The sequence below is a fragment of the Pongo pygmaeus genome, chromosome 11 (genome assembly GCF_028885625.2).
Source record: "Pongo pygmaeus isolate AG05252 chromosome 11, NHGRI_mPonPyg2-v2.0_pri, whole genome shotgun sequence".
Classification (NCBI taxonomy): Eukaryota; Metazoa; Chordata; class Mammalia; order Primates; family Hominidae; genus Pongo; species Pongo pygmaeus.
In genome coordinates, this window is record NC_072384.2 from 127,763,449 (window position 1) to 127,784,205 (window position 20,757).

The 20,757-nt window shown below is 41.1% G+C and overlaps 2 protein-coding genes across 10 annotated transcripts in view; one reads left to right on the forward strand and one right to left on the reverse strand.

Annotated features, from left to right (window-relative positions):
- Positions 1-1,815, reverse strand: part of COL4A4 (collagen type IV alpha 4 chain) — a 156,814-nt gene extending 154,999 nt beyond the window's left edge. For 3 of the 4 annotated variants that reach the window (XM_054479332.2, XM_054479329.2, XM_054479335.2), the window contains exon 1: positions 1,371-1,576. The gene's annotated coding sequence lies outside the window, so the exon portion shown is untranslated. Of the gene's footprint in view, positions 1-1,370; positions 1,577-1,722 lie in introns of those variants that run through there. The other variant, XM_054479330.2, reaches the window with a different exon arrangement.
- COL4A3 (collagen type IV alpha 3 chain) overlaps positions 1,688-20,757 on the forward strand; it is a 148,230-nt gene continuing 129,160 nt past the window's right edge. For 4 of the 6 annotated variants that reach the window (XM_054479336.2, XM_054479337.2, XM_063648004.1 and 1 more), the window contains exon 1: positions 1,944-2,141. In XM_054479336.2, the coding sequence (XP_054335311.1) occupies positions 2,055-2,141 (87 nt within the window). In that variant the 5' untranslated portion in view covers positions 1,944-2,054. Of the gene's footprint in view, positions 1,809-1,943; positions 2,142-20,757 lie in introns of those variants that run through there. The other 2 variants (XM_063648006.1, XM_063648005.1) reach the window with 2 other exon arrangements.

Here is a 20,757-nt window from a genome sequence, read left to right on the forward strand (position 1 = left end):
TTTTATTATTCTACTAAGAATATATCCTAATTCAACATGTGCGTGAAATTTTCACATATTCGTGAAAACAGGAGCTCTCATACTTGATTGTGCATGGGAATGTACAGGAAATTTTAAAACAGCCAGAGAGTCTGATAAAATTGGCTTGGAATGGTCTGGGTAGCAACATTGTTTGATCCTCCCAAAGATTCTAATGCACAACGATAGTTGAGAATCACTGGCATAAAAAACAGAAAGAAGACTGTAAGATTCATGCTATAGTCAAAATAAAAGGAACGGGAGGAGTGTCTTCATTCACTGTTAGGGTTTTGCCTACCTGCATGGCTACAAAGATCTAAGATACCGATAGATCCCAAATTTAACTGCAAGCAAGTGGTTCCCTACAATCGGTAACCAACTGCATGATCATACTTGGTGTCTGAAACCAACTGCAGCAAATATCAGCAACACTGTTCCAAAGCAAAGATTCTTAACCTGAGGATGGAATTCAGGTGATCTGTATAGGAAACTCATATAGGAAAATAAGTTGCATCTTTATTTTTAGTAACATGTCACAGAAGTTCAACATGTCCTTCCCTTATGAGCACAGGCAACAGAGCACAGTAGTATTGGCAGTTCTTGATAATTTGCACCCACTGGTATTTTCATGTCACATTTCAGTTTGGGCTATTATCCCAAAATACCATTTGCAGTCATCACTACTTTGACATTACTGTTGCTTAATCGGCCTGCTGTTAAATCAAGCTATTTAATGCAATAATGATGATGCACCTGTATTAGTTACTATATCACGACTTGAGGACTTCCATAATTGCATTCCAATAAAACTGATTCTGATTTAATTGTATTTTATGCATTTCACAACATTCTTCTGAGAAAGAGTCTAATTGCTTTACCAGAGCCAGTGTGGTCTGTGGCACAGGAAACGGAGAGAGCCTGCTGGAGGACGGTGCCCTGGCACATTTGCATCGCAGGCCACCCCCAGGAAGAGCGCACCCTGACCAGAGCTGAGTCTTGTTTTGCCCTGCATTTCCGCAGATAAGATTTGACCTGAAAAGCAGTTCAACTCAGCGGAGAATAAGATGGGCTTTCTCTTTCCCCTCAGCTGCCTCTTTCTCTTGGCATTTTGGAGTGCCCCGACTGCCAGGCCGGTAACTCGAGCCTCCAAATTAATCAAAACACACAGCACCCAGTTAAAGCCCAGGCAGACAAACCCAGGAGCCAGACGCGCTCTCCTCTGGTGACCCCAGGGCCACAACTCCCCAGCCGGGCCCGCCACCACCCCTTGAATGCCATGCTCCCTCCACTGCCCCTCCCAGGCAGGTGCCGGGGCCCTGGGACAGCGGTTGCCCCACCTATGAGCGCCTTACCTGTGGGGACGCCACCTTGCCCGCCCACGGGAGGCGCACCTCCAGCCCCAATCCACCCGCGCCCCGCTGCCTCTTCGCGGCGCTCTCGCAGCCAAGCCCGGCGGCAGCAAGTTGGAGGCGGGCTGGAGGCGGGGAACGCGGACCGCCGCGGGCGCGGGGAGCAAGCGAGGCCTCCCGAGTGCAGACTCCCGGCGCGCCTCCCGCTTAATCTGGGCAGGGCCGCTGGCCACTCCCTCCACCCTGCGCAGCCACCTCCCCACTGCACACCCCCAAACTCCCCACCTCCGACCCGCACCCCACTTCCCCGCCTGGGCCCCCGGACCTTGGGAGCATCACCTCCTTAACCCCTTACCCTGGATCCGCGCCCACCTGCCCCTCAGGCGCCCAGCCCTTTCTCGCCTCCTGGGCACGATGCCCGGGTAGAAGGGACACTGCCTGGTAAGTTGGGAGGGACGGGGGTATGAGGGCGGGACCTGAGCCACGTCTTTCCTCCCTTGGAGCCACAACCAAAAAGCCTGGGTGGGGAGGGACGAACAGTGCGACCGAGCCCTACAAAACCCGCCCCGGCCGAGTGGCGAGGCGAGCTTTCCAGCCGGGCTCCCAGAGCCGCGCTGCGCAGGAGACGCGGTGGCCTGAGAACCTGCGGGTCCCCGGACTCGCCCAGGCTCTGAGCGCGCGCCCACCATGAGCCCCCGGACGGCCCCCAGGCCGCAGGTGCTCCTACTGCCGCTCCTGCTGGTGCTCCTGGCGGCGGCGCCCGCAGCCAGCAAGGTGAGTGGGGGCTGCGCGACCCCCACCCCCGCACTTCCATCCCCCCTCCACGCGTCCGGGGGACACGCTGGCCCCACCCGCAGCGGCGCGGTAGTGGAGCGGCTGCCGCGCTAGTGGCGGGGCTGCAGGCTTCACGCAGGTCCCGGGACAGGCAGCGTGCGGAAGGGAGCAAGCGGGGATGCCCTGGAACAGGTGGAATGCGCGGGGCTGGGGAAAGAGGCGAGGAGGGGGCTTGTCCAGTGCCTAGGAGTCAGGGATGGCGGGGACAGGCCTCCAGAGGTCAGTAAATTAAAAAATAGACACATAGATAATCGCCAGGGATGATACGTGAGAACACCGGATGTGGAGATGCACGGCGTCACGCTGGTGAATCAAATCAAGCAGCTTGGCCCAGCGCACAGAGGGCTGGCAGGAGACACCTGCAGGGAGTCCCAGCCGCTACTTCCTAGCTGGGACGTCACACTAAACCCTGACCTCTCTGGGGCTCAGTTTCTTCCTTGCAAAACTTGTCCTCCAGTTATCCTTTGCTATTGTTGGGAAAAGCAAGTGCTATCACTGAAAAATTAAGAACACCTTAGAAATCGAACTCAGGTTAGAATCAATTAAGCAATCTGACACTTTGATTTGATTTTTGACTTGGAATTTGAGTGCAACTGGATTTATTTAAATCCATCCCATATTTCTTATTCTTTGCCATTAAATAGAAATTGATTGTCCTCGAAACGATTGTGCCTTCTAGAGTTGACTCACTTGATCTTACCTTGTGAAAGTAAACTTTAACTTTTCAGATACTTGTTATTTTTACACTTTAAAAAGTTGTTTTGGGTGATAACGTGGCATAGGAAATTTCATTTCCAAGGATGAGCAGATGTTTTTACAAATGTTATCATTGAGATTATGATTGGAAATTAACGGTCACAGAAATATTTATATATGTTACATGAAAAGAATTTTAGAATCTATGGTCACATACAATCCAAATTTTTCCTACTTGAATTAAATGAAGACATTGCAGACATTATAGGTGAAACTAAAGCCCTCTCTGACACCCCCATACCTCTCCCCATTTCCCTGTCTTCCAAGAGGTATCCACTTTTACCACTTTCATGTTTGATGTTGTTTTCCAAACATTGTCCATGAATTTACACACACACACATATGAACCCACAAACATATATGTATGTTTTTGTTGGCTTTTTAATGTAATGATACTGTGCTGTATTCCTTTGCAGCCTGTAGACCAGTCCATGGCAGTATTTAAGATCTTCCTGTTTTTCTTTTTGCTTTGTTGCACAGTATTTCACAATATGCCAAAGTTAATTGAACCATTTCCCTATCAGTTTACATTTAGGTTATTCACTGTTTCACATTCTAAAGGACATTTGTAATCCGTGTAATCTGTTTGTGTAGCTGGTTCTAACAAAAATGCACTTTGCATACATTAGGAATTCCCAGCCCAGGTATTTAAATGCTACCAGGCATGATAGATAAAACTCATGCAAGTCAGTGGGGATCCTCTACCAGCTTTAACTGGGACAAATAAATCCAAAAAAGCAAAATCCTAAAGGAAATGTATTTTGTGGGGAAGCCTGGAGAAGAGATCCAGAGCAGGGTTTGCACATGTTTCTGAATTTAGAAGAACAGGAGTGAGATTGGGAAGGGGTGGAAGAATTGTACTTGTGTAAGGATCAGCCTGAAAAAGTAATGCTTGGGGACCATGCAAACTCTAGTTATACCATTTTCAATTCTGTTGTTACATTCCTTTATTATTTTTACATGTAAACTTTTCTGTTTTGAGTTTGGCCAGATCTTGGTGACTTCTTGCTGAAATTAATCCATTTGTATTGTTTTTCTCATCACTTGAAGTAAGTCTTTCATTAAAAAGTTTTCAGGATTATCATTTCCAGTGTACCTGCTGGGTTAGAGAGAAAATATGCCAGTAAAATTATGAAATGTGCCTTAATCTTGTAGAAAAAGGAATCACAACATTCACTGATAATTGGGCAACGTGAACCAACATGGCTCCCTTCACAGAGAAACTCTGCTGTTGGGCAAGGCTGTTGACCACTCTGAGCCTCAGTTTTCTCATCTGCAAAATGAGAGAGTTGAGACCCCAATGAGACCAGCAGGTGAAGTAAGGAGTAAGGCAATGGGGTAACAGACAATCTGCAGAGCCTAGTTGTTAGCATGCTGGAATTCAAGCCCAATTGTGCCAGCTTCACTTCAAGAGAGAAGTTGGGAATCCAGTTTTTATTAGAAACTTCTCAAATTCTAAATATTAGCAACTAAGCCAAAACTTTACAAAAACATAGTGTGGGCCAAACAACGTACAAGTGAGAGCTAAATGTAACTTTGGAGCCATTATATTTTATTATTTTTGTTCTACTCTAGTTAAGGATGTGTTTCACACTAAATTTCTTCAGTTTTACTTTCACATTTCTCAAAACAGGGAAACAGCAGTGGTGTTGACTCTACATGCTGTTTGTTTAGATAGGGTGGAACTGTCCACCCACACAATTTGAACTGATGTGCCCAGAATGAAATACCTCTGCTACTTTGCACAGGCATCCAGTTCCAGGCTGGCTGCCCAGTGCATCCCCAGGTTTTATAGCTGTCAGGGCCCAGCTCACCCACTTGAAACAGGGAGGCACCTTGTTGTTGTCTCAGGCAATAGAGCTGGGAGTGGAGGTATAGAAAGCCCCGTCTTTGATTTCTGGATAAGGTGATGTTCACACATCAAGATATCATGGTTTATCCTTCTTCTTGCCTTAGCATTCCAGACAGGGCAGCAATATGAGAAGCAAATATCAAAAGTTGAAAAACACCTACATTTGGGGAGGATGCTTTCTCACAGGACTTCATTTTCAAATTTAAGCACTTTCAGTTAAATTAGAAAACAAAAAGTAATGCAACAGACACCAACTTATCTATCCCTGAGATTAAGCAAGTATTAATATACTTTGAATTGTTTGTTCTCAGATTTCTACCTTTAGGAAAAAAAAATCTGAATACAGAAAGTCATACAAACATTCTTTACACCCTCTTTTATCCCAAAAAGTTTATGTATGTAATTTCCCTGCACAGTTTTGTAGTGTGTGTGTGTGTGTTCTCCATAAAAAGTAAGCATTACTGTTTTGTGGTCTTTCAAATGTAATAAATAGTTTCACATTATACGTATCTATTGGAGCTTGCTTTTATCACTCCATATTATGTTTTTGGATTTTATCCATGTTGGTACATATAGATATGATGTATTTGTAGTAATAGCTGCCGCATAGTATCTAGTTATATAAAGTAGGTTCATTTTTCCATCTCCCTAAACAAAGTAAGCTTGTCTTTATATTTTCATTTTATAAAGTTGCAATGCATATTTTGGTATATGCACCATTGTGACAACTAGAATTTAATTCCTAAGTGGTTCATAGAGAAAACAAATTTAAATATATTAGGAATTGACAAGTTCATCTGCAAAAGGGTTGTACCAATAACGTACCAGAGTGCCTGTTTCCCTATGTCTTTGGCAAAGCTTGGTGTGCTTAGATGTTGATGGTGTGAAATGAGATCTTGTTTTGACTAGTGAGTTTGTAAACTTTTTTCTTTTTTAATTGGCCATTTATATTTCCCTCAGTGTGAACTGCATAGTACAGCTTTCTGCCTGTTTCTCTATTGTGAACTTTGCCTTTTTCTTGCTAATTAATTAGAAGTTATTTATATATTTGGATACAAAACTTTTGTCATCAAAGTGTATAGCAAATATTTTATTCCAGTCTTTGGTTTATCTTTGAGTTATTGGTGACTTAATGTATAATACTGTTTTCACTATAATCTCAAACTGATTTTGTTTTGACATTTTGTCTTTTTTACCCTGTCAAAAATTTTTTTTCCTTTCCTGGGACTGTAGGAATGTTCTCCTACATTTTAAAAAAAGTTTCATAGTTTAACTCTTTTACAGTTAGATCTCTTAATCCTGGAATTATTTTCTACTTATGAGATCTACTTTATCTTTTTCCATGTAGATGACAAATCGTCCCAACATTTTAAATCAAATAGTATATTCTTTCCTTCAATGTTTTGCAGTGTTATAGCTGCAAACATGTATACCATTCATATGTGGGTCTATTTGTAAACTCTCTATTCCATTGGTACAATTTTTTTTTGTCCCTCCACCAATACCACACTGTTTTGATCACTATGTTTATATTAAATCTATGTCTGGTAGGACAAGTAAAAGATAGAACAGTTATCCCTGTTATTATATTCTTTAAATTTATGACAGGTATTCTTTCCTCTTTGCTCTTCTGGCTGAATTTTAGCATCTGCATGTCAAAGGTCCATCAAAGATTCCTGTGGGATGTTAATTGGTATTGCACTGAACATATAGGTAGGTTAACTGCTTGTTGTTGAAGTATAAACACATGGATGGTACACAGAAATGCTACTGATTTTTAATTTTTGATGTTGGGTCAAGCAATATGTTGAATTTTCTTATTATTTCTAACAGTTTGTAGATACCCTTAGATTTTTTTATGTAACTAGTCACATTGTCTGTGAATAGTTTTTCTTCCTTTCTAATCTTTATGCCTTTTTTCCCTTGTATTACTGTGCTGACCAGCTGTATTAGTCTGTTTTCATGCTACTGGTAATGACATACCCAAGACTCGATAATTTATGAAGAAAAAGAGGTTTAATGGACTCACAGTTCCACGTGGCTGGGGAGGCCTCAGAATCATGGCAAAAGAGCAAGGGACATCTTACATGGTGGCAGGCAAGAGGGAAAGAGCCAAGTGAAAGGGGAAAACCCTTATAAAACATCAGATCTCATGAGCCTTATTCACTACCACAAGAAACCACCCCCATGACTCAACTGTCTCCCGAGTCCCTCCCACAACACATGGGAATTATGGGAGCTACAATTCAAGATGAGATTTGGGTGGGGACACAGCCAAACCATATCACCAGCACTTCAGGGCAATGCTAAATAAAAGCAGTAATAGTATATATTTTTGTTTCATTACTGAAGTTAAAGGAAATATTTTTAACATTTTATTATGATTTTTTCTGTAGCGTTTTAATAATTCTCCTCATCAGTTTAGGCAGTTTCACTCCCTAATATTATTGTCATTGTTCTACTTAATGACTGGATGTTAATGTTATCATTTATTTCATCTTTATCTATTTTAAGAAAATTATATATTCTTTAGTCACGGTAGCAAATTAATTTATTTTTAAAATATTTAACCATCCTTTTATTGCTGTGGGATAAAGTCTAGTCAAAATGGCTTTTCTTAAAACATATACTATTATTAAATGTGGCACAAATATGGAAAAGTGAATTAACAAATGTAGCATTTAATGGCTTATTAGCTGAATACCCACATAAAGACCATTCGGGTCAAGGATCAGCACACTGCTAGCACCCAGAAGTCACCCTTGCATCTGTCTCAGCCACAATCCCCTTTCTTTTCCCCGAAAGAAACTAGAATCTGACTTCTAATAATCATTTCCTCGCTTTTTAAAATGACTTTATCATCTAAATACTTATTCCAAGTGCTGTATTTTGGTTCTGCCTGTTCTGAACTTTATGTACGTAGATTCACACAGTTTGAGATAGCGTATGTAAATTCCTAGTGCCATGCTCAGGGTATAAATGTAGCTAACACAGGAGTGGGCGCCTGTGAGAGTCCACCTAAGACGTATACACTATGGCCATATGTTTGCTGACACCTCTAAACAGGAAAGTTGAGATCTTAAATAACTGATGTGTATGATGGAACGAAATCCACATGTGCGTTGTTTTCTGGAATGAAGCTGTTGGCGTCTGTCTTAGTCTGCTTGGGCTGCCATCACAAAATACCATAGACTGAGCGGCTTAAACAGGTACTTATTTCTCACAGTTCTGGAGGCTGGAAAGTCCAAGATCGGGGCCCCAAATTGTTACTGGTGGTGAATCCGTGTGGGTCTGCAGAAACCTCAGTTCTTGCCTCCTCAGAAGAAAGAATTCAACTGAGGGGCAGAAGGCAGAAGGAGAGACCAAGGCAAGTTTTAGAGCAGGAGTGAAAGTTTATTAGAAAGCTTTAAAGCAGGAATGAAAGGAAGGAAAGTACACTTGGAAGAGGGCCAAGCGGGCAACTTGAAAGGCAAGTGCCTCGTTTCACCTTTAACTTAGGGTTTTATACGTTGGCATACTTCTGGGGTCTAGTGTCCCTTCTCTCCTGATTCTCCCCTTGGGGTGGGCTGTCCGCATGCGCAGTGGCCTGCCAGCACTTCAGAGGGGAGCATGCGCAGTGTGTTCACTGGCGTTGTATGCCTGTTTACTTGAGGCATTCTTCCTTTACCGGTGGAATGTCCCTGGAAGGTCGTATACCAGTTAAACGCCGCCATTTTGCCTCTTAATGTGCATGCTGGAGCCCACTCTCCCAATTCCTGAGATCTTATCGGGAAGATGCTGCTCACCACCTTCAGGTGTTTTCATTTCTTGGGAGACTGCCTTTCCCTGGCACTGGCTGCAATCCTCAATTGTTACTTTACAAAGACTGTTCAACAACCGCCTGACCATCATATGATAGTTGCCTGAAATTCCTGGTGAGGCGGGGGCCCTCTCCTGCCCTGCTCATGCCTGACTAGCTACCTACAGTAACAAAATGTCTGGGTGCTGGTAAGGGCCCTCTTTCTGGCTTGCAGACTGCTGACCTCTCATTATATCCTCACAAGGTAGTTCGGCAGGGGTGGGTGGGGAGAAAGAGAGAGAGAGAGCTACTGCTCTGGTTTCTTCTTCTTCTCCTTCTTCTTTGTCTTCGTCGTCTTCCTCTTCCTCTTCTTCATCATCATCTTCTTCTTTGTCTTCTTTTTTTTTTTTTTTTTTTTTTCTAGAATGGAGTCTTGCTCTGTTGCCCAGGCTAAAGTGCAGTGGCACTATCTTGGTTCACTGCAACCTCTGCCTCCCGGATTCAAGCAATTCTCCTGCCTCACCCTTTCCAGTAGCTGGGACTTCAGGCACAGGCCGCCACACCCAGCTAATTTTTGTATTTTTAGTAGAGATGGGGTTTCACCATGTTGGCCAGGCTGATCTCAGACTCCTGACCTCAAGTGATCCACCCGCCTCTGCCTCCCAAAGGGCTGGGATTACAGGCATGAGGCACAGTGCCTGGCCCGGTTTCTTCTGATAAGGGCACAGATCCCATCATGAAGACCCCACCCTCGTGACCTCATCTAAACCTAATTACCTTCAGAGGCCCCACTTCCAAAGACCATTACCCTATGCTTACAGCTTCAACCTAGGAATTTAGAGGGACAGAAACTTTCAGTCCGTAACATTCTGCCCCTGGTCTCAAGATGTATTACAAACATAAAGAAGGCCTTAAAACTCTTTAACTGAAAAAATGAGTTAGAGCAAAGCTACTAAATGAAGCAAAGGAAGCTCGGTGGGTAAACTTAACCTGTGACAATCACAGTTTAAAATGTTAGTTTTAATGTCATTTCTATAATAAAAATTCTCAGTGTTAGACATCAGTGGGAATTAGGAACTATTAATAAAAACCTTTCAATACAACAGAAAACTCTTTGCTCTTCTTAGCAAAAAGGATTAGACAGAAGCTTCACTTTATGGTGACGAAATAAGTACAAATCTGGTAAGAAAGCACCTTACTCCAGGTTCCACGTTGATCTCCCAAAATGTAAGTCCCTGGCTCTGGTTTTCTCAAGGTAGCCATGTCAGCCTTTCCATTCTTCCAGGTGTTCCTCATGTAAATGCTAATTAGGGCCTCCGATTTCAGGTCCGTTTCCTAACCGAGACTAAATTAAATTGTATTACTGCGATAGTTTTCAACATCACACACCTACAAAACTTCGGGTAAACATCTGTGTCCATGCTATACAATAGAAATATAATGTGAGCCATGACTACAAGCCTTATATGTCATTTTAAATTTAGTATTTTCTAGTAGCCACATTAAAAAATAGAGATGGATGAAACTAATTTTAATATGTTTTATTTATACCAATACATCTGTAATGTTATCATTTTAATATGTAATCACTATTGAAAACATTAATGAGATATTTTACAGACTTTTTTTTCCTATTAAGTCTTCAAGGTCTGGTGTGTATTTTGTACTTACTTCCAGAACATCTCAATTCAAATGAGCCACATTTTCAAGCATCTATAGCCATACATAGCCACTGTCCTGGACAGCATGTGTCTATGTAAGTGGCATCCAGAGGAGAGGAGGTAATACAGTCCATGTCATTCTGTGGCGAGAATAGACTTTGTCTGATTATTTCCCATAAGAAATAAATACTTGTCAAAATGAAACACTTTAATTGAAGGCAAAAAATCAGGCTGAGTTGTGCCTAAATATCTGTGCATCTTTTTCTCCAGAAAATTAAGATAGTTAGCCTTGGCTGCAATGTTTAAATCTATACAAATTAGCATTGTAATTTGACAAGCATTGTAATTTTGTAAGTTATGTACAGGAAAAATTGAAAACACATCACAAAACAGAAAATAATTGGAAAAAGGAATGGGGCAAGGGGAATATATTGAAAACCAACACACCACACCTTGCCTTTCATTTTAAACTAGAAATCAAATTATCACCAGCATCCAGACAGGTAAGAGGTTTAGTATTACATTGGCCAAGTAAATTCCAAAAAGGTCTCTCTTTTTCTTGTCTGAAAATGATGACAGCATATTTATAGCAGACAGAAGTGCTCCATATAGTGCCTGGTACAGAATGCATATCTAGCGTTTTTAGTCTAGTGATTATTATTATTATTATTATTATTACTATTATTTTGAGATGGAGTCTTGCTCTGTCACCCAGGTTGGAGTGCAGTGGCGCAATCTCCACTCACTGCAAGCTCCACCTCCCAGGCTCAAGCGATCCTCCTGCCTCAGCCTCCCGAGTAGCTGGGATTACGGGCATCTGTCACTACGCCCGGCTAATTTTTCTAAATTTAAAAAAGACGGGGTCTCACCATGTTGGCCAGGCTGGTCTTGAACTCCTGACCCGAAGTGATCCACCCGCCTTGACCTCCCAAAGTGTTGGGATTACAGGTGTGAGCCCCCGCACCCGGCCTAGCGACTATTATTTTATTATCATTACTATTCAATGCCAGATGCTAGGATAGAAGACATAGGCACTGGGCTAGGTGCTGGGACTCATTGGTAAACAAAATAGTCTGAATCCCCAGCCATGATGGAGTTAGAAGCCAGCAGCCCAGTGAAGAGACAAATGTGTAACATCAGATTGTGGTGCTGCAGGAGAGGACGGGATGTGGTGATGGAGAAGGAGACTTTCTAACATTAGGTAGAGGTGATCAGGGAAGCAGACTGAGGCTGGACATGATGACAACCTTGTGAAGCACTGACGGATGTGGTCCAGGACAGGGCCTCTCAGAAGTGGAGAGAGGCCAGTCGCTGCCCGTTTTACCACTCCTGCGTTGTCAAAGAATAAAACCAGGCCAGGCATAGTGGCTCACCCCTGTAATCCCAGCACTTTGGGAGGCCAAGGTGGGCGGATCACCTGAGGTCAGGAGTTCGAAACTAGCCTGGCCAAAATGGTGACACCCCGTCTCTACTAAAAATACAAAATTAGCCAGGCATTGTGGAGGGCGCCTGTAACCCCAGCTACTCAGGAGGCCAAGGCAGGAGAATCGCTTGAACCTGGGAGGCGGAAGTTGCAGTGAGCTGAGATCGCGCCATTGCATTCTAGCCTGGGCGACAGAGCGAGACTGCATCTCAAAAAATGAAACTAAAAAAACCAAGACCAACAGAGCTTTTGAAATAAAGAAATAACATGAAATTTTAAAAGCTGAGTTTATTTGCTGATCACAAAGGGAATTCCTGGCCCTGAAGGAACATGCTGAGTATTTTGCTACAGGTGAGGTGGGGGGTGGGACAAGGGAGTCAGGGTACCACAGAGGAGGTGGGTCTGTCATGGTTATGCTAATTGAGGGTTGAGCATTGCTGGATGAATAGGGTGCAATAAGTCCACAGGCCTCTACATGGCTGCCTATGGTATAATTTTAATGTTTACGTTTAACAAATCAAAATTTTAGCAAAAGAGATATAATGCAGTGTTTTTATGCTATTCCCAAGACATTTGCATTAGTAATGAAATGACAGTGTGGTTTGGGAATCAGCCCACATATAAAATGGTGTGATGGAAACATTCTTCTTTCATTCCTGTTGACATATCTCTGCCTGTCTTTCTTCAATCTCATTGGGATAGGTGTGAATTTGCCAAATGTGGCTGTGAAGCCCAGAGCAAGAATGCCAAGCTAGGCCCAAGAGTCCTTATCCCACCTGACACAGGACCAGGCCAGAGAGGACTTTAGCACAGAGAAAAATGAAACCCAGTTAAGGATCTGGAAGAAGTGAGGAGCTCCTCAGATAAAGAGGAGGGGAAGAGAACCAGTCTAGATCAACATGGCAATTGCTCAGTCTGTCCTGGTTAATTGATTTGGTGCCATTAATTTGATAATTATTTATGTATACATATGGAAGGTTAAAAATCCACCCCACTTCTAGTGCTTAGTACATACAATATCAGACTATCAAAAATGTTTCTTGAATCTTCCTAGGGTATAAAAATATATATTTCCACATAACATGGTTGGTATTGTATATGTATGACATGAGTGTGTACGTATATTTGCACACACGTATATTTAAATAATATATTCTCAGCATTTTGGTATTAATTATTGCAGTGAGATCATGACTTTAAAACTTGTAACCTTCAGAGCTATTTGAAACACAGCCATATAAAAATCTTTTAATTTTCTAGCAGTAGTTTTAGGGTAAGTTAGGAGTTTTCCATGTTTAATCTTTAAGATCCATGTTTGTTAATTAGATTGTCTCTCCAAACTGGTTTCTTAGAGAAGTGATCCCAGTGTTTAAAAATGAGTTCAAGTGTATTTAGAAACTTTGAGAGATTTGTCGTTATGTAGACAAAACAGTCAGGTCATTGGATTTTTTTCCCACCGGGATATTTTGGTTGTTACATGAACTTCTCAAGGAAAAAAGTTCCACAAGTGGGAAGTTGGCAAATCTGCAATATTCTTTCTCTGTATCAAATGACCAAGTTTGTCTGGAGAGACCCAAGGCAACAAGGCCAGATATTTATTTTCTTTGTTGAACCAGGATGATAGGATAATTTTATGCTGTTTGTTTACGCTGATATTGGGAAAGCTAAAGAATTTGCATGCTGGCTTTAAAAAAAAAGTTATATGTGTTGCACAAAATTTGGAAAATGTCTACAAGTACGAAAAGAAACATAAAAATTAAAACTATTTATAATCATATTACCCAAAGAGGATTACTGCTAACATGTTAGTCTGTTTCCTTCCAGATATTTTTTTCCCCCACTCTGCTTTTTCCTCCTAATAACAGACTGGTGAAAATTTTTGTGTCATTTGTTTTTCTTTCTTTCTTTCTTTCTTTTTTTTTTTTGAGATGGAGTCTTGCTCTGTCGCCCAGGCTGGAGTGCAGTGGTGCCATCTAGGCTCACTGCAAGCTCCACCTCCTGGGTTCACACCATTCTCCTGCCTCAGCCTCCTGAGTAGCTGGAACTACAGGCGCCTGCCACCACACCCGGCTAATTTTTTTTTTTTTTTTTTTTTGTATTTTTAGTAGAGACAGGGTTTCACTGTGTTAGCCAGGATGGTCTCGATCTCCTGACCTCGTGATCCGCCCGCCTCGGCCTCCCAAAGTGCTGGGATTACAGGCTTAAGCCACCGCGCCTGGCCTATTTTTCTAAATATAATTTTTAAATGTCTATAGAGAACTTTATTGTAGATTGGTACCATAAGTTATTTAAGTAATGCCCTCTTATTGAACATTTTGATCGTTTCCAATTATGTATTTAGAAATACAGTAGTCCTTCCTTATCTTCTGTTTTGCTATTTGAGGGTTTAGTTACCTGTGGTCAATGGGTTCCAAAATATTCAGCAGAAAATTTCAGAAATAAACGATTCATAAGTTTTAAATTGTGCGCCGTTCTGAGTAGCATGATGAAATCTCACACCATCCTGCTGTGTCCCACTGGGGCGTGAATCATCCCTTTTTCCAGCAGATCCACACTGTCTATGCTCCCTGCCCGCAAGTCACTGAGTGCCCTCTGGGTTATCAGAGTGACTGTCACAGTATCGCAATGCTTGTGTTCAAATAGCTCTTATTTTACTTAGCAATCATTCCAAACACAAGACTTGGAATGTTGGCCATTGGGAAATGCCAAAGAAAAGCCATAAAGTGCATCCTTTAAGTGAAAAAGTGGAAGTTCTCAACTTAATAAGGAAAGGGAAAAATTGTATGCTGAGGTTGCTGAGATCTACAGTAAGAACAAATCTTCTATTCATGAAATTGTGAAGAAGGAAAAAGAAAATCGGGCTGGGTATGCTGACTCACACCTGGAATCTCAGCCCTTTGGCAGGCCAGGGCTAAAAGTTCACTATATTACCCAGGCCTAGGAGTTCAACATCAGCCTGGGTAATGTAATGAGACCTCTCTCTAACAAAAATTGAAAAAATTAGCCAGGCATGGTGGCATGTGCCTGTAGTCTCAGCTACTCAGGAGGCTGAGGTGGGAGGATCGCTTGAGCCCCGCATAGTGGAGACTACAGTGAGCTGAGAGCACACCACTGCACTCCAGCCTGGGCCTCAGAGTGAGATCCTGTATCAAAAAAAAAAAGAAAAAGAAAAGATAAAAGAAATTTGTGTATAGTATATATAGAGTTCCATACACTCTGACATTTATTAAAATCATATTTTAAATGCTTATGTATGCAGATGCTTTCTTACCAAATGTCTGATTTAGATGATGAGGTAATGTCATTTTTTTTTTTTTTTTTTTTTTTTTGAGACAGAGTCACTCTGTCGCCCATGCTGGAGTGCAGTGGTACCATCTCGGCTCACTGCAACTTCTGCCTCCCAGGTTCAAGCAATTCTCATGCCTCAGCCTCCCAAGTAGCTGGGATTACAGGCACACATCACCACATCCAGCTAATTTTTTTTTTTTTTTTGTATTTTTAGTAGAGACAGGGTTTCACCATGTTGGCCAGGCTAGTGTCGAACTCCCAACCTCAGGTGACCCACCCACCTCAGCCTCCCAAAGTGCTGGGTGTCATTCTTGATTTATAGGTGAGAGACTGATCCAATGATGTTTATCAAGTTAGTGGAGAAAGTGGGCTTATAATTGGGATTTCTGGTTATAAGGATATTTGGTAGAGCCTTTTCCTTTTTTTAAAAAAAAATCATTATTATTATTATTTTGAGACAGGGCCTCACTCTGAGGCCCAGGCTAGAGTTCAGTGGTGCAATCTTGGTTCACTGCAGCCTCGACCTTTCAGGCTCAAGCAGTCCTCCCTCCTCAGCCTTCCAAGTAGCTGGGACTACAGATGCATGCCACCACACCTGGCTAATTTGTGTATTTTTTGTAGACTGGGGTTTCTCTATTTTGCCCAGGCTAGTCTTGAACTCCTGGGCTCAAGTGATAGGCCGGCCTCAGCCTCCCAAAGTGCTGGGTTTACAGGCATGAGACATCGTGCCTGGCCACGGCCCTTTCCAACCAAAAACTTCACAGATAATTAAAAATGATTGTTAGATGCCACTGTATTTACCATTTAAGTAATTAAGTAATATATGAGATAAATTTGAGTTTTAAAATACTTTGGTTATCAACGATGAATGCTTCATGAGACTTAAAAAAAGCATCAATTAATTACTTTTATTTACTGAAATATTACTTGACGGCAATCTAAAAATAGTTTAACCTACTTCCATGTTGCTTCCCTTACTCAACTCCTTGAAGATAGTTTTCACGTCTCATCCATCTTTGTGGTTCCAGCTTTTGACATCACACTTGGTATTTTATTAGATACCAAAACTAAAAAGTCAATAAATAATTAGTAGTTCTTTAATCCTTTGACAGAAGAATGAAACATTATTTTGGGACAAAATATTGAATGTTTCATTCATTCATTCAACAATGCACCAAATACTTTTCCATATCTTACCATGTGGTGGGTACAGTGCTACATGCTGGGAACAAAGGGAGATAAAACTCATGTGGTCCCTTCTGTCCTCATGGAGTATGCAATCAAGTGAGGGGCTTAGATACGTGTGCAGAGAATAATAGTAAAATTATGCATGCTATAACAAGGTAAATATGGAAAAGCAAACTTTGAGTGGAGTTGAGAGGAGGAATAAGATTGATAAATGTACTGAACAGTGAACTTGCAGGCATTATATTAAGCAAATGTGTAAGTGCAACAGAGCCAGAAAGTATTACAGTAAGATTTCAGTGGCTTGAAAACAGTTTATCTTCAAAGTAAAGTGCTTAAAACTGTTGGTAATGAATTCAGAAAGCAACAAGTAGAGTTACTGGGTGGTGATTTTACTGTCTTCTAGTTTATGCCCCAGATCAAGCCCTTGTCACCGATTAGTAGCAGTGCTTCAAGCTTTAGAGGCATGGACTAGATTCTTATTTTGCCATCTTACGCAAAAGCAGATCAGCAATCCTTTCCAAAAAGCAATAAAAACTGAGCACAGGGCAGCCTCTGAAATCTTATGAGATGAGGTTCCAACTGATTGGAAGCAAGACTGCGTGTCCCACGCAGGTGCCAGTGCTCTCTAATTGCTGCAGAAAGGCAGAAGACTGAGATGGGTATTTATTGAGTAGTGTCTGTGCCTGGGACTGTGCCCACGAAACCGTTCAGAGCTTCTACTCGCTGTGACCTGCTCAGGCCTTTCAGAGACGGAACATTCAGAGCCCATGTGACCTGAATGAGCAGCATCCCCACACCCTACAAGGGCAGTCATGCAGGCAAGGACATCTGAGGCACCCTGGGATCTAAAAGAGGCAGTGCCCGGCAGCAGTAAGAACCCTTCATCATGGTCCAGAAGAAAGACACTGTTGTGACAGTTTTGGGCAAGTCACTAAAATTCCAAGGCCACTCAAATTCAAATTCAGGTTCTGTTTCCTGAATCACAAGATGTGGCACATAAAATCTTCCCCTCCTATCTCCTGAAATAATACAATCGCACATTTTACACACAGTCAAGCATTCCACAAATGCCAAGTATTACTGAGACAGGAATGAGATTCAATATCAGAAAAGCAATAGTCCAAATGTTTTTTATACTCATTTAATTCTCCTTTTATTTTGTGACCTAGTATCAACTTCCTGGAATGCATTAAGGAGTTTCTTGTTTTTGAAAATATTATTCAGTGCATTCTTTGCTGCTGGTATTTTCTAATAACATTATTTGAAACATCAGCACAAATGGCATCCTCCCTTAGGACTATCCCGATTAAAAAATGAACAGAGTATTTACCTTACACCATCCTGTGTAAATACTGACGCTAAAACTCAGCCAGTGATGACTTCACTTTTGTGATGACTTTATCAGATACCTCAATGAAAATACCTATTAATAGAGAAAAAATACCTGGTATGGAAATATTTCTGGGTAACATTTAATATTAATAATTTCTGCCTTTCTTGTCTTTAAAATAGAGAACTCTTTGATATGTATCTAAAAGAGAAGGCGTGGAACCAGCTTTGGTACACAGCCTCCCTCAAATTCCATTAATGCGTAGTTGGCAGCATCGGGGTCCGCAGTGTAAATTCGTTCTGTGCACATTTACTGAGCACTTATGTGTGATTCACTCTTTTACAGAAACTCTTGAAATATCCTTCAGAGGATGAATCCTTGTGAAGTTTCAAAATGAAGTCACTGCAACTAATTACTGGATTGAACATAACTATTCTTTATACATGGATCTTTTTTTCCCTAACTATACATGTAATGCATGTCATTTGTGAATATTTGAGATATATAGATAAAACTATAAAACAAAAATAACTCCTCGTATTAGAACCTGGGGATAACCAGTGAGAATATTTTGGTATATTTGCATAAAAGTGAGATCATATGGCATATGGTATTACGTATCCGGCTTTTTTGACATTATATTGTATTTTCTCACATCAGTACATATCCCTTAAAAATGAATGCATAATATTCTATGATGTTTATATACCATAATCTAACCTAAAGTTTTTATATTTTTAACAAGGCTATGATGATTTTTGCCTACATATCTGATTTTTTCATAACGGACATATAGTAGAATTATTAATTAGAGTAATGGGTATAATTTTTTTATACTGCAAGTTCTCCTTTCCAAATAATAGACACAGTTTTAATCCTAATGAGCAAAAACATAAATAAAATCACCCTAAATTCTATCTTGTAAATATAACTAGAATTAACATTTTGATATATATCTATCTTTTCTTATTTAATCTAAAATATGATTTCCCATAAATTGAAGATCTAATTTTTAAAAATTTCCCCCAAATAGCCAATTTTCTCAGCATTACTTCTAGAATAACCTACTGATTCCCCATTGATTTGTCTCAGTTCTTACCAAAAATGAACCACAGGAATATTTTGGCCACAAATAAACATGGAATTTACCAGTTGTTTTCCTGTTTATAGGCCAGGAGTCAGCCAAATGTTTGATAGATTTAAAGCCTCCAGCCACAGTCAGCTCACCACTTCTGTGCCCCTTTGCCCACTCACGACAGCTGTGAATCTGGAATGAGGTGGGTTCAGCGACCTCCCATTCGTGAACACCATAAAACATGCACATTGGCTCAAGATCATTCAATCATTGGAAGACAATTTTGAGTCAGTGCATCAAAGAGCAATGTCCTCTTTTTCTAGACCACTCTACTCATCCCATCCCCTCCTGATTCTCTCTTTCATTTTTAATGACCTCCCAGCAGGGGATATTTGTGAATAAAATCTATTAGACTTTTTTCTAGGTTTCTTAAAGGCTGATCTGGCTTAAACCATGCATCAAAATTAAAACTAAATTGACTTCCTTATATCAAGTTGAGCAGTAGCTTGATAAACATTATAGTGCATTATAATCTCAGAAATAGATTATATGATAGCTATATTATTATCTCAGAAGCAAATATAATGAAAAAAACATCTGTAATAAAGGCCTTAACACCCACAATTATTGGGGAAAAATGTTAACAATTTTAATCAGCCTCTATTGAAACAGAATATCAATCAAACCCCTCTTGAGCTATCACACATATATCCAATTCAAGAATTATTGACACAAATTAACATTTGTAATGTGTTTAATATGTTCTGATATAAAACCAGAAAACTAATACGAACTACTCTAATATCTACTAACATACTGTAAATGATTTACTTAGGAGTCTGTTTTAATAAAGTTCACCTTCACAAAGCAGCATTTAGAGAAGCTTCCCCGAAGTCAGACTTGTTTTTACATGTGAAACTGCTATGCTTTTTCGCTTTTTCAATTGGATAAATCATTGAATTGATCTAAATAGAGTGGGCTGATCTATGTTGTTATAAGCTCTTTTTGGCCTCTAATTTTCCTGTTTATTCAAAGTAAAGAAGGACAGTACTTTTTGTTTCTAAAAGCAGAATGGTAGTTCCTCACTCTATAAGCAAATTGAAAATGATTACGTTCTTCATGGCCACCATGGCAAACCATGTCCCATAAGAGATGACCTCCCACACTCTCACTCTGGGGCTTCTGGGAGAAGGAGGAACAAGCTATGAGTTAGAATAAAACTAAGGGATGATTAATTCCCATTTTGAAAAATAAATTAGAAAAAAGAAATGGTGCTCAGGGATATGTAAAAGTCCCAAGGAGCAGTGCAGACCAGAACCAGAGACCAGAACAAAGTGGTGGGTGGAAACGAGGAAAATACAAATCAGAGGGCTCACTGGAATTGCATTTGACTTAAGACTTTAGGTTAGACCAGGCATTAGGGGGCATACAGGTAGAAGATTGACTCAAACTTGGTGGAGTTACCAAACTTGGCCAAAAGGACTCCAAACCAAGATGAGATAGTACGTCCAAGGTCAACAGGCAGGCTTATGGAAGTCATGGACACCAGAAAACAGAGTGACATGGATGTCTGCTACTTTCCCCTGACAATTATTCTTTCCTACTTCTGGTTGTAGCACATCAATTTCACTTGAGAGAACTACCCTCTCCTCCTTACTTGTCAGTCCCTTAGTCAAAAGATTGGGCACAGGACCTAAGCCAAGCCAGTCAAGTGCCCTCTCCCAGGAATTTAAATCTTCAACTGAGAGTGCAGGGAGGTCATTCATCCTGACAGCAGTGCCTTGCAAAAACTCTCCGTCAGTTCTTGTACCTTGATTCTCACAACAGCCCTGGGGCTGTTTTTTTCTGAGTTGTGTTTATTTAACTTTTCTTCAATTTCTATGTGCTGCACCCATGTCATTCCAACAAATTCCTTTTTGATCATTGCATTAGCCTAAATCATTTCTGTTGCTTGCCACCTCAAAACCCTGGCAAGACATCAGGAATCCAGACAGTAGTCTGGCCAGCAGAACTGGTGGTTCAGCAACCTTCTACCTCAGCCAAGAAGCCTCTTATATGAACAAGTGAGGAGAGAAGTACCCTCAGGATCAACAAATGGAGACCAGCAAGTGCACATAGGTGAACCCTGGCTAGGAAACTCATCTGGCAGTTACCCAAGATGGACAAGGGAATGTGGAGACTGAGTTGCTGGTTAATTATTGCTTA